The sequence below is a fragment of the Lissotriton vulgaris genome, unplaced genomic scaffold (genome assembly GCF_964263255.1).
Source record: "Lissotriton vulgaris unplaced genomic scaffold, aLisVul1.2 SCAFFOLD_2339, whole genome shotgun sequence".
NCBI classification, from domain to species: domain Eukaryota; kingdom Metazoa; phylum Chordata; class Amphibia; order Caudata; family Salamandridae; genus Lissotriton; species Lissotriton vulgaris.
The window spans coordinates 380,243-394,980 of NW_028241512.1; the positions used below are offsets into that span (position 1 = coordinate 380,243).

Genomic DNA, 14,738 nt, shown 5'->3' on the forward strand with positions numbered 1-14,738 from the left:
AGTTATTTTTCATAGAGTTCTTTATTGGTTCGGGGGGGGGTTAATTCTTCCAGCTATAGGCAGAGGGGAGATGCAGGGGCTCTAAGAAGGGGTGAAAAAAACAACGAAGCCTCGTTAACAAGTGAATGGTCTTTTAAAGACCTGTGAAGTACTCTGGTGTGGCTGGCAGCTCAAACGCTGTTGTGTGTGTGTGCCCGGGAAGCTGTCTCAGCCCGGGCTGACACACAGGACGGGGGGTGTTGGGGGGTGAAGCCAGTTGAGCTCAATGGGGTATTTGCACCATCTGGTAACTCCAGGTACATGAACACTGGGCCACATGGGCTCGGTTGGGGTGGTATGCTTCCCAGGTTACTGCTACAACCAACTGGTACATAGTACCAAACGCATGCGCTCTAATGTATTCCACCCATAAGCATGTTAAACTAATTCACTTCCAATCAAAAGCCTTCTTTCACTGGGGCCGTGCAGTCATACCTCTGTACAGAAAGCATGACACAAACATAGAAGGGCCAGCTGCGAGCTCATGACACATGTATGCTTTCATATCCCGTTGCTGCCCTCGAGGACAGGAGCCACAACAGGAAAAGAGCACACATGAAAAATTCAAAGTTTCCCTTTACTGTCCAAGAGTACTTCATTAAACAGTCACCATAGCCCTGGACTGAAATAGCAAGCAGTGCGCACCTTAGAGCTGTTCTTGAAGCCAGATCCGATGCGGCTTGACAGCTACCTGCAGGCCCTGGACCATCTTGTGCCCACACGCCTGTAAGGTCTAAACACGAGCTGTTGCACGTGCTCTGCCAGGACTCTCTTCCTTCATTCCCATGGCAGGCCTCGCTTCCTTTATTCCCCTGGCAGGCCGCTCACTCCCTCCAGGCGAAGAGGGGCATGTGTGGTCTCCGAAGCTCCTGTCAAATTCCATCCATCACTCGGGTCGGAGGTAGCAGCATATCTCTCGCTTAAAATATTAGACAGCCAAGAATCCATGCACCTGGTAGGGCACACAAACCACATATGGTTGTGACAGAACACAACATATAATACCATAACACACAATAGTATTCCACAACATAGTGAACCATAAAGTACCTAACTCTACCATAGCATACCATATCAAACCATAACGGTACTTAATATAACATACAATGCCGTATCATAACATACTGCATAATAACATAAAATACCAGGCAGTACCATAATATACCAGAACCTGTCTTACTATGCTGTACCATGATATAACGTCCATACTCACCACATACAATGACAAACCGGTACAATAAAATATGATCCAACTCCATAACATTACACAAAATACATACAGTACCAACATATTCTAGGGGGTCCCTGCTCGCCCCCCCGGAGGCTGGGACTGTCTCAGGAGAGGACCCCTCCTTGTCCAGACCCCGGGCTGCCCCTGGCCATCGGCGGAGCCCGGGACGGATTCTTTGTTGCCTGGAACCCGCTGTGACCTAGCAGCGCTTGATGGATGACGGGTGCCCACTGTGAGGGCCTGCGAGGTAGCTGTTCTGGCCATCGGAGGCGTCCGGCACGTCTGTAAATACCGCCACCGGAACCGGGCTCCGAGGGTCGGATTTCTGGCCCGGACTCCTGTGGCATTCACCGGAGAGATATCGTCGGGCTCTGGACGGACGACTGGAGCACAGCGCCTGCGGAAGTGCGGAATGTCCTGTCCGCCTGCAGTCACCGACTGCAGTTGCCCCCATCTGCACTGGACTACGGGAGTTGGATCCGACCAGGAGTGATGCGCCGCTGCCCAGGGGAACTGCCAGAGTGGAGCCCCGAGGCAAACGGGAAACACGCGACATCGCCTATCGAGGCGCCTTCATCATGGCTCACGGCTGCCCGCTGCTACAATCCTATGACTTGATGAGGATCTGCCTGCTGCGGCCCGCTGCCGCGAGAAGCCCCAGACCCAGACGGCGCGAATCTGCCCAATCACTCAGACCGCAAGGCTTCCATCCAAGGCTTCCTTCCTATCCCTCTTTTCTTCCCCCTGCGGCTGGGACTCCCTGTGGTCTCCCCTGCTGCTACCGAGACCCTGGGAGCAGACCTGCAAGCTCTGGCAAAGATCGAGGCTCTCCAGACGTGCACGAAGACTAGCCTTCAACTTGCCAGAAGTCGATACACACCGCAGCTGTGCACATTCTGGCTAGACCCTCGATGTCTGCAAAACTCTGATGTCAACATCAGCGTATCTACTGAGCAGAAATCTCAAAAAGGTATTTACTTCACCCCACTCGCTTGTTCACATTCTAAACCTCCTTTGTTCAAAATGGCTGGGGTCATAAACTGAAGCAATAAATCCCCTCCTGTACCTCCAGATGCCCACAAGGCTCCTCAACAACTCCACATAAGATCACCAAAATAGAGATAAGACTCACTCCCAGCAAGCTAGAAACTGGGCTAGCTCGAATAGAAAGTGAAACTGCCCTTCCCTGCTCTCAAGGCAACAACAACTAACAGAGGACTAATGTCTCTATCCCCCTATTTGGTGGCCATTTTAGACTAGTCTCTCACTTTGGCTGCCATCTTGGACTAGTCATTTTCACTATTTGCTCATACCCTAAGAACTTGCCATTTAAGACTAATCTCAACTACCGCGCACTTTACATAGCTCTGTATCTACACCTTCTTGTGACAGAGTGTCTGCCTTTTAGTGCAGTACTATACTTCTACTTGTATTTTGTACATTTTTGTAACCTGCACCCATTTCACTTTTTTCTACTGGAATGCACCGATTGCTACCTCATATACTTTGGTTGCTCACTAGTCTCACTTTTAATCCATGTAACTTACTGTTTGCATTTGTATTCTGTTCCTGTATATCATCAGTATTATACCTCTACTTGTATTTTGTACATTTTTGTAACCTGCACCCATTTCACTTTTTTCCCCTGTACTGTTTGCATTGGTATTTTGTTCCCGTATATCATCAGTATTATACTTCCACTTGTATTTTGTACATTTTTGTAACCTGCAACCATTTCACTTTTTTTCTCCTGTAATGCACCGATTGCTACCTCATATATTTTGGTTGCTCACTAGTGTCACTTTTGATCCATGTAACTTATTGTTTGCATTTGTATTTTATTCCTGTATATCATTATTGTTCACCCTCCCGCACCTACCTATACCGCCATCCCTACATGGATCCCGTTGGCAAGCACACATATAAAATCAACTACCCACCCGTACTCCCCAAAAAAGCCGCTAAACGCTTTAAACACAACTTCCTCAGGTCCCACCCTGATACCCCCTTTGCCGACACCTACTTCTCACCGGTCAATGGATCCTTGAACACCGATATCATCTTCCACACCATATGCAGAGCTCAATGGAGAAAAGCGTTCCTCACCTTACTCACCGTCTCCACCACCAGGAAATCCGCTCATGGCCTAACACTCTCCATCACACCATCCCAACTCTTCCCAGGCAGAGCCACCATTACTATCTACAATAACGGGATTGTCCTAATTCAATCCACAGACAGGAACCTGGAACTACTAGACAACTTGTTCCCCACTTTCAAAGAGCACCTCTCCAATTCTCGGACCTCCACTCATATCACCTCCAGTCCTACCACCCCTGACTTCACAGCTCCCACCCACAACCCTTCTAACCTAGTTCAGCACCAGAACGACACGCACCTCACCTCTACCCCCAGCACCCTAGTCAATCACCCACCTGCTGTAGCTACCACACACTCCTCAATCACAGACACAGATCTCTCCCCCTCATACACCATCCGCACCCCCACCCCCCTACCAACCCTCGGACCTCCACTCATACCACTCCCCTTCCTTTCACCCCTGACATCACAGCTCCCACCCACAACCCGTCTAACCTAGTTCAGCACCAGAACGACACGCACAACAACAAATACCACCCTTTGTCCCTCCCCATTCCCTACTACCACCCTCTAACTAATCATGCAGAACACACCACCTTTCTTAATTTAACTCCCCCTCCCCACAACAGGACCATCTCCAATCCCATTCCCCCCCCCCACTCTCAGCCCCCATTACCTTACCTACACCCCCACCACTATCATACACTCATCCTCCACCCTGCTCTCTCCGCCTACCACCAATGCCCTCACCTATACCACCAACCTCATCCCTACTTCATCCACACCCCTCCCTCCCAAACCCTCTCTCCTCCCTAACACCAACCCGTACACTGACGCCACGGAGCCCTGCATGAACACCAGCCCATCCCCCCACCCGCACGCTAATTCCCTGGTCAGTCACTCACCCCTGATTTCCATCCCCACCACCTATCCCACGCTGGACAAGATTATGGCCCCCCTCCTCCAGGTCAAAGAAGACATTCACATCATCAAAGAACTACTCTTCACACACCCCAGACACCCCTCACCCACCACCACCTCCCCTCCCAACATGTCCCCCACCCTTCCGGATGACTCGCTCACTCAACACTCCCCACACTGTACTTCAATCCCTGTTCGCAATCGCAACAACCGCCCCCGTCGCCCCTGCAACCCTCTTTCGGACCTCAACACACTCGCCCTCCTCCGCTCCTACGACCCAGCTCCCCTAAACCACACATCCACCACACACCTCGCCATTCCCACGATACACTCAAATCCCCTTAGACCCCCACACTAAACAACAGAATCTCCATCCCTAATAACCTTAGAAAAGTCCCCCTCTCTCTAGAACCCTCTACCACCCTCGACACACCCCGTCTCAAATGCACTCTCCTCAACTGCAGATCGGCCTCTAGACACTCCTCCGCCATCGCTGATCTCATCTGAACACTGGACCTTGACCTAATCATCATGACTGAAACCTGGCTAACTGAATCTTCTACCCCTACAATGGACATTCTGGTTCCTCCCAACTACCACATCAGTAGACTTGACAGGTCCGGCAAAATAGGTGGTGGAATCGCTTGCATTTACAGGAACAACACCTCTGTTCTGAAAGTCACCTCCCCCTCCTTACCCTCCCCAACTTCCTGTGAATACATCTGCCTCGATATTATCAGCGAGGGCAAACCGATATGCTCTCTTCACAGCATTTACCACCCACCCGGGGACAACCTCACCTTCTCCCCACAAATCATGGATATGATCTCAACCAATTCCGGACGGCAGCTCACCCAAATATACCTTGGTGACTTCAACCTCCACTGGAACGATCACAATGACGCGCTGGTAAATAGTCTTAAAAATTTCCTCAATGCCCTTGACCTCACCCAAATATGCAACAGCCCGACCCACGAGAAAGGCTCTATCCTCGACCTTATCATCTCCATCTATCCAACTCGAGTCTCTCCAACCCTGTGACTGGTCAGATCATATTGTCACATTCTTCATCAATGAAAAAGTTAAATTCAACCCGGTTCAATCCTCCAAGCCCAAAGTCTGGAAAAGAGACCTGAAAAAACTCAACCCAAACTCTTTACCCCCTAACAACTGCAGTCTCCTACTTCCCCCCTACCGGCGCTACGGACGTTCAATCCTTGACTGACCACTATCTCAACGCTATGACCTCAATAATTAATGAGGCTGCACCTATGCAGCTAAAAAGAGCCTCCACTAAAATCTCCAATCCATGGTACGACTGGAGTCTCAATGAGGATAGACGAGCCATGCGAATGGCAGAGCGCACCTGGAGATCAGCTCCCTCTGCACTGCACCTAAAAACACTGAAGAAAAAGAGAAACACCTACTTCAGGAAAATAAAACTCTCAAAATCAGATTTCTTCAGCCTCCAGCACGACCAAGCAAAAAACCGTCCGAGAAAACTGTTTGAGCTAATCGGAACACAATCCAAGGAACAACCCCAACCACTCAGCACTATGCGCAAAGCACCCTCCTGTGAAGACTTCTCAGCTTTCTTTATCCAAAAAACTGACAACATAAAGAGCAATCTCCTCATTGACGCAAGCCTCTACTCCAAACCCCACTGCATAGCACCCACTGATCGAAAAAACAATGCTACATGGTCATCCTTTGGCACCTACTCTGAAGAAGAAATTGGCAGACTGCTCAGCACCTTGAAACCATCCAATCACCTCACGGACCCCCTTCCTGCTAACGCTGTAAAAGACTTTACCCCTTTGCTCCTCCCACTCTGGACTAAAATTATCAACAGCTCACTTCAACAAGGAACCATCCCTGACTCCCTCAAAGTTGGACAAGTCACACCTTTACTAAAGAAACCTACAGCCGACCCCTCTGATCTAAACAATTACCGTCCCATTACCAATATTCCCACTCTCACCAAACTGTTGGAAAAATGAGCACAACTACAATTGACTAAACACATTGATCAGTTTGATCTACTCAACCCTCATCAATCAGGCTTCCGAGCAGGACACAGTACAGAAACTGCTATGACTCACATAATTGACGACGCCCTTCAAGTCCTAGATCAAAACGATACCTGCCTCCTCATCCTTCTTGATCTCTCTTCAGCATTCGACACCGTTAAACGTGAGAATTTACTCGAACTATTAAACACAAGAATGGGTCTATCTGGTACTGTTCTCAAGTGGTTCACTTCCTTTCTACAGGTCGCAGAAATTCAAGAGCAGCAACATGATGTCCTTGCCAATACCTGTATCGTTAGGCGTCCCCCAAGGATCCTCCCTATCCCCAACTTTGTTCAACCTAGTTATGGAACCTCTCACCACCTTGTTACAAGCATCTAATGTACACTTTCACATGTACGCGGCTGACACCCAACTATATCTCAAATTACAATCCCCCAAAGACATTTTGCTCCTGAACTCAACGATCAGAAGCACCCAATCCTGGCTTGCCGATAATCATCTCAAACTCAATGCTCTGAAAACCGAGTTCCTTCTGATCTCACCTCCCGCGAAGATCTCTACCACTCAAATTTGGCTTAAACACCTAACTGCACTCAATGTCCAACACACCATCGTGGACTCAGCAAAATCTTTAGGCATAACACTTGGCACCAATCTCAACATGCAGCAACATATCAGCAAGGTAACTAAGGGAGCGAACTACCAAATCAATACCCTGAGGAAACTTAAACCCTTCCTCCCAGCCAAAGACTTCCAAAGTGCAGTACAAGCACTAGTCATCCCTTGAATAGAATATGGCAGCATCGCCCTCTGCGGACTCCCCCTAACTACTACCGCACCCCTAAGAGCTTCTCTAAACGCTGCAGCGAGACTCATCACTGGGTCAAAAAAACACTCCCATATTTCCCCTGACTTGAAATCCCTGAACTGGCTACCTTTTGAAGCCAGAATACATCTGAAAATCGCCTGCATGACGCACAAGGCTGTACACCTGAGCTCACCCGGCTACCTCACTCAGAAACTGACAATTTCTGGCGGCTCTAGAAACACTAGAGGCACAAATAATCTTCTGCTGAAGCCTCGAAGATTCCGGAAGGAAAAAACTTTAACGCTCCTTCTCAGGAATGGCAACCAGGATCTGGAACTCACTCCCTCCTGAAACCAGGCTCATCTCCTCCACTACACTTTTTAAAAAGAAGTAAAAGCTATCCTCATGGCTAAATACACTTTCTATTATTTTGGACTCTTTAAAGACTCTGCACCGACCTGTACTACTTGTTCGATCCTTTTGCTTATTTGTATTACTTGTATTATCGACTTACCTGATTGTCTATGCTCTCACTTATTTGTACTATTAGCATTATTGACGTGCCTGTATTGACGTACCTGTTTGACTATGCTCCCTCATGTACATACCCCACCCCACTTATTACCTACAACTACGCTATGCCCAATGGCCTGTTATTCACTCTCCTGTTCGTACCCCTTTTTTGTAAAGCGCTCTGATATCTGCAAAGATCTTGTTCGCGCTATATAAAACTTTCAAAATAAATAAAATAAAAATAAAATAAAATAAATACCATATAATATCGTAACACACCACACTTTAACCAAATATACCGTACCTTAAATTACCCTAATGGAATGTACCAGCCCATCTCGTGACCTACCACAACACAGAATACCATATAACAAACAGTAACTTGATCAGTGACTCCGGGGAGCCTTCCGCCTGGCCTTGGTTTGTCCTCTTACTGGGACACGGTGGTGGAGGAGATAAGCTGTTGTGCCCAGACACTGCCGCAGTAGAGGAAGGGAAGATTTCTGTACAGCGCCCTGGTGCCCTCGTTTCCTATCCAGGGCGGGTGCTCCATACATGGGCATAGAGCTCTGCGCGATTGGCTAAGGGCTTCAGAGGAGGCTGAGTCAGTGACCCCATGTCACCGCCTGGATGTGTGGAGTGGGGGGGGAAGGATGCTGAGGCAGATGGCAGAGAGGAGAGGTGCTGCCGCAAGGGCAGCTTCACCAAAACTCTGAAACTAGGCAAAGAAAAACGCCAGCGACCAAATAAGGAAGTGAAGATGCAGCACTTCAGAACACAAGTATTTAGGGATTTTGGGAGAGCCCCGGAAAGCATCGGCTCCCGAGCATCAGGATAGAACCGGAACACAAACCGTAAAAGAAAGGTGAAAGTGTTGTTATGAAGTTTTTGTAAACCTCCCTGCAAGCGCAAGGAGCATGTTTATCAATTGCACGTGCAGTTTCCCTTTTGTTTACTAGCTGGCACACACCATGCCTGGCCTCATGCGCTGTCACAGTTGCTGGCTGCATGCACCTCTTGCAGATGTTGGCAGGTATTCTGCAATGGGTTGGTGCTTCAATTTCCCAGTGAATGGATTTAAGGCACCGAGCCGCTAATTACTTCTTCCGCCCATGTCTTTAGGCAGTTTAAGGAGTTCGTCTAACATGATTGACGGGGAAAAACTGAAGACGCATCAATTCTGTGGCAGCGGTTGGACGAGTCGTGAAGTACAATCGTCCCCAGCGTTCACGTCTTCATATAGAACAAGCCGTGCCAGAGAAATAAAAGGCGCAGCAGCTATTCTTGAAGATAAATGCGCTAATACAAGAAAAAAGTGCTTAGCCGCTAATAAGACAGTGTCACTCCGCGAGTAAAAGATCCAGTCCGGGTGTGCGGGACCAAAAGGAGACAAAGCGGTAACGAGGGACTAAAAAGCCTCCTTTACAATGGGCAACCAGCGTTTAGCATGGAGGATGGCGCAAGCCAATGAAAAGGGGCCAAGCCTACACTCCACTTCTAAAAGGAAATCGATCACAAGAAGCCCTCGCAGAGCGAGCAGCGCATGCACGCTGCAACGCTGGACGAGACCTAAAAATTTGAAAACCACTTTAAGCAGAAAACCGTGATTGGTTCTCAAGATTGCTCTATTCCTTTGTCACTGCTTTCAGGTGGAGTCACCCTTCCCAGAGTCACCAGAGCCTCTTGAACAATCTCCCCTAAACTCTTCCCGTGTAAAGTATTTTTGGGTGTGACTCTCTTAGTAGGACTACTTCCGGGCAGCATTAGTCGAATGTTTTCCTTGTCAGGAGGTACACTGAGCAAATCTGAAGGGACAGGACTGGTTTGAAAGTGGGTTCTCTGGTGCTGTCATACACTTTTTCTCCACCCTGGGAGTAAATAACCAGATCTTTATTCGAACCTTAAAGTGGTCTGCCTCGCAAGTACTTGACTGGTGGGTTGGTTTGTTGGATTGAGTTTTCAACAGACTTCCCAAACTTCAGTTACACAACTTCAGATTTTCGCAGTTGTCTAGTCATTAATTTTACTAACTACCTGCACTAGGTAGTTATCTATTGTATTAGTAGCAGAAGAAGACTTCTGTTTAGACATATTACACACAATAAGTTGATACCACAGTTGTACAAGAAGCTCAGATAGCGCCAAGAATAACAATTAGCAATGGAACACACCACCAGCAATACGCAGGGGTTTCGACAACAAAAAGTCTTACGGTCACAGTGCCGCGAGGAGGCAACAAAAGCGTCGGATGAGAATCCTGGCCTAGTCCAGGCACGGTCAGTCTCGGACTGTCTCAGACTGTCCGCCCTTTGTCTGTGCTTCGTCCCGCACACGCGTCCCGCTGACGCGCTGTAGGGCCGCCTAAAATACTGGAGACATGGTGAAGGGGAGGAGACACGGGAAGAGGCGGCAGGTGTGCGCAGTATGGATATCGCACTGCCTGGTGGGCCTCGCAGTCCCGGTCCCAAGCTGTCTAAAAACTCCAGGCACGATCACCAGCAAAGGCAGCAGACTTCAATCCTTGCGAGATAAGGCAGTGTCCCAGAAAACCGACTGAGAGCGGCTCCCGCGGAGAGGGGGCCGCGAGTCGTGTTTTGAAGGCAAGCAGGCAGGACAAGCAGCAGAGGGGATGGGACACGGGAAGAGGCGTCAGGTGTGCGCAGTATGGATATCTCACTGCCTGGTGGGCATCGCAGTCCTGGTCCCAAGCTGTCTAAAAACTCCAGGCATGATCACCAGCAAAGGCAGCAGACTTCAATCCTTGCGAGATAAGGCAGTGTCCCAGAAAACCGACTGCGAGCGGCTCCCGCGGAGCGGGGGCCGCGAGTCGTGTTGTGAAGGCAAGCAGGCAGGACAAGCAGCAGAGGGGAGGGGACACGGGAAGAGGCGGCAGGTGTGCGCAGTATGGATATTGCACTGCCTGGTGGGCCTCGCAGTCCCGGTTCCAAGCTGTCTAAAAACTCCATGCACGATCACCAGCAAAGGCAGCAGACTTCAATCCTTGCGAGATAAGGCAGTGTCCCAGAAAACCGACTGCGAGCGGCTCCCCAGTTGTCTAGTCTTTCAGCTATGACCAGCAGAGGGCGAACCTATCATAGCCATTGTTGCATTCTGTTTTGTACCGTGGTCCTATTGAGTGGTTTACTACAGTAATTCTTTTCACTAGCCGAGACTTGACTAGGCAGTTACGAAACCATATGTTACCCCCTGGACCACGTGTTGCGAAAATCAGCTGTATAAAGACAGCAACCCTGATGTGGCCCTCTAAAGTGTGTGCAGCTACTAGTTATTTGTGTATATCTCCATTTTAACTCCCTTATTTTGTCTGCATGGAAATGAGAAAACGTAATTCAAGCAGTCTGAGTTTGACATTCTTTTTAAATAAGCCTATGTGCTCCTACAGGGACTTCTTAAGGATTTTGGGAGCCAGGTGTCAAACTATTTTGGTGGCTCCAGATCAGAATAACTTTGTATATATTATCAAATGTCAGCTCTTTCATGCCCGGTCACTGACAGTGCACCGACACACTTGTCCAAATTCTAAATGTGTTTACACCAAATATGCATGGATAATGATGTGTTTTCAATATTGTTACACAACAGCAGCTCACTAATATTACTGCAAATAATCTGTGACCCCCATCCCACACACGTGAAGATGGCTGGTGGCAATAAACCAAACTGGATTGGGGCAATACTACGCTATGCGATCAAACATTCAACTGAAATGAAATAAATTAAGGCACAATGCGGCAGCAAGCAGACACAAATGAGCGTGTTCGAGTCAATTAATTAAATAATTCGATTTGGCAGCGCGGGTAAATAAGAGCACCAAAGTTCTATATTAGGAGCAATGCGAGGAGGCTGCAATCACATTAAAATCCAAGCGCTACGATTAAAAGCATCAAAGTTCAAAATTAGCAGCAATGCGGGAAGGCAGCAATCAGTCAATTTCAAGCGCTACGATACCACTGCAGTCGGGGTGAGGAGCTGCTTGCTTTAAACTTAAACACAACATTTCTCTGCAAAATGTCTGTAATACACTCACATATCATCATGATAATAAATTAAAGTTAAACATATTATAAGCAATCTGGTTAAGAATTATTCAAGGTCCTCAGAGCAAGACTCTGCAAAACAGAGCCGGGTCCATGAAGAGGCCCCCTGAAAGGCTGGGGCCCTGGGCCATAACCCACTTTGCCCATGCCTTAAAATGCCTCTGTGCTCCTGTGTTTCATTTGGGCATGCATACTTATTCTTTTTAGTTTAGTATTTGTGCAAGAGTATTTGTGACCCTGGAACACCTGTGCCAAACAGTATCCAGTACCCATCATGGATACCATTCACTAAACACTGCCTGCACCAGGATGCCCGAACTGGTTAACCGCTGCTACCTGTCTCTCCTCATAAGTGTTAATCAGTGATCCTCTCTATTAGCTGAGTGATCAGTATGAAGTTTTCTGCACTACAGCTAAAACTGCTGTTTTTTTTTTTTTTGCACTTTCTTCTGGAGCTAAATCTTACATGTTCCTGATGAGCACCAAGCAGTGGTGGCTCTTGGCATTGAGAAAGAATCTCTGGAAGCTTGGAGAATGAAGACAGAAATATCCTGAGTCTTTCAGGCATTGAAACTGGTTGTAGCACTTTTTTCTGGTTCTTTGACCTTAAGAATGTTGCTCTTAACATCTAGGGAATACTTGACATTCACTCGGTCTATGTCAATCGAGACATTTCAACACCTTCTGTTGTGCCAACATGGGCTTTAAGGGTCCATTTGAGGTCTCAATGGATCTGTAAAAGTAATACAGACTTTTGGTCTTAATCAAGAGTGTACACTATACTTGGCTGTGTGGGACATCCTGAACCCTGTAAATTTACACAGTTGTTGTGGCACTGTGCGGCCTCCAGACGTTCCAAACCTCAAGCAAAAGAGTTTCAAACTTGTCATGTCTTACCCTAACCTAGGAGGAAAGTCCAGAAACAAGGTTTTACTTTTAGCCTGGGGGACAGTACCAAAAGTATGGATTTTAGCTTGTTCTCTAGGGAAGATATAAAGTGAGTTTAGAGGTTGTAGTTTGGACAAGGAAATGATTCCTTAACTCGTAAGATTCAAACGTTTGCTGTTAGTCTTATGCCCGAAACGGTTTACCTAGTGCCCCTTGAGGGCATGCAGTCTACAGGATTGTGTGCAGCTGTGCTTTCTCTTAGATTATTCTGGATAATGTGTGCTTTTGTTGCATTTCAAAATCCTACCAAGAAATGTCTTTGCCCTGTTTTTATTTTTTCAAGTAGTCCTTTTGGTACAAAAAATAACACATTCTTTCTCAGCAACTACTGTTTGCTAAACATTTGTGGCTTTCTTAAATTTGAATTTTCAAAACTACAATTTGCAATTTGAGCTGGGATCTTCCACCCAGGCCAATCCATGAACTCCCTCCAAATCATCTTGTGTGCTACAGGATAATCCAATTTCATAGGAATGTTCATAAGAATTGAGACCGGATGTGAAGTTTTCTATCTTAAGTATATCTCCAATACAGAGATTGTGTCGGAATCTTTTTTATTGGCAATCTTTTCTCCTTAGAAGTCCATGTGAGAGAGTTCCACACTTGTTCAAGGAGAGTTCTGCCATTAGTAACTTGTGTGCTTCTAGTACTTGACTCCTTTACATCAACAGTCCCTGTTGACCTTCTCCATCACAGATGGGGTTGGAGATTAATCGGTTGATTGCATTGTTTTAACCAAAATCTGGGTATAGAACGGGATGGAGCCATGGCCACCGGGGGAACTGCACGTTTGTATCAACATTTGAAAGTTTTAAATGCATTTTCCAACCACTTTGCACTAGTTTACTGGTTTAAATAGTGAGAATATGGAGCCAAAAATCGACTAGAGCCACAGAGGTACTCCTGCAAGTAAAATTTTTTCCTTCATTATATAGTTGTGGTATGACCAAAAGGTTGGTCAAGTGATGTCTAAATAACTTTCCCTTTCTTGCAGTGCGCAAGCTGGCCCCTAATGAGTTTCCACACAAACTCTACGTACAAAACTATACCTCTGCTGTTCCTGGGACTTGCTTGACTGTCCGAAAGTGGCTGTTTACGACAGAAGAAGAAGTTCTCTTGAATGACAACGACCTGGCATTGACCTATTTTTTCCACCAGGTAACACCGAACTAAAGGAGACTATTGAATCAAAAGTGGACATCAACATTTCCTTCTCTTTTTGCCATTGTAATATTCTATCTATGGGAATGACTAAAAAGAAGCCCATCATTACTCCTAGAAGTAAATGGTTGAGCTATAATCTAATATATCTTTATAGAATACTTGGTACTTGTAATAAATGGATAATTTCTAATTTTCATATCTGAAAGAGACACGTTAGTGATAGATTCCTTACCTTAGAATAACCCCAGGCGTCAGACTTGATCCGGAAACTTTTGCGTAGCAGTACCCTTGCGCGTCGGTAGGCGTCGTCTGCGGCTCTGCGTCCGTCGTGGGCGCCGTGATGACGTCGTCGGAGTACTTAGACGCCGCCTCCGCGTGCTGACGTCAGTTCTTCTTTTTTCCGCGCCAGCCAGCGCAGATCTGGAAAGAGCAGTTCCCTAGTCACTTTTTGACTAAGTTTTGGTGATCTTTTGATCCATTTCGAAGTCTGTACGACTCCGACGGTGCCTGTAGGGATGCTCGGATTCAAGCATTGCGACGAGTGCGACCGTAGCATGTCGGTCACGGATCCCCACCGCCTGTGCCTGACGTGTTTGGGCATCGACCATGACGACGAGGCCTGCTCCGACTGTCGGGCCCTTTCGAGGAAAGCCAGGCAGGAGCGGTCCCGCAGGCGCCTCGAACTCCGGCAGTCGGGCCCGCGCCGTGTGATGTCCCGGTCCCACAGGAGGTCAAGGGACAGGTCGCGGGGACGGAGCCGCCAGAGCTCCGGGAGTTGGCACCACTCCTCCGGGTCCAAGTCGTCAGGTAAGAAGCATAAGAAGGCGAAGAGACATCATCGCTCTTCTGACTCCCCCCGACGCTCGCGCGATGCGGCCGGGGGTTCGGGTGACACCGCCCACGCGACTCCTCGAGAGTCGCGG

The 14,738-nt window shown here is 47.7% G+C and overlaps 1 protein-coding gene across 1 annotated transcript in view; it reads left to right on the top strand.

Moving 5' to 3' along the window:
* SNX27 (sorting nexin 27) overlaps positions 1-13,809 on the top strand; it is a gene marked incomplete at its 3' end in the record, with an annotated part of 136,015 nt that extends 122,206 nt beyond the window's left edge. Inside the window, exon 7 of the mRNA XM_086948107.1 lies at positions 13,646-13,809. Coding sequence (XP_086804233.1) covers positions 13,646-13,809 — 164 coding nt within the window. The remainder of the gene's footprint in view (positions 1-13,645) is intronic.
* Positions 13,810-14,738: the final 929 nt, after the last annotated feature.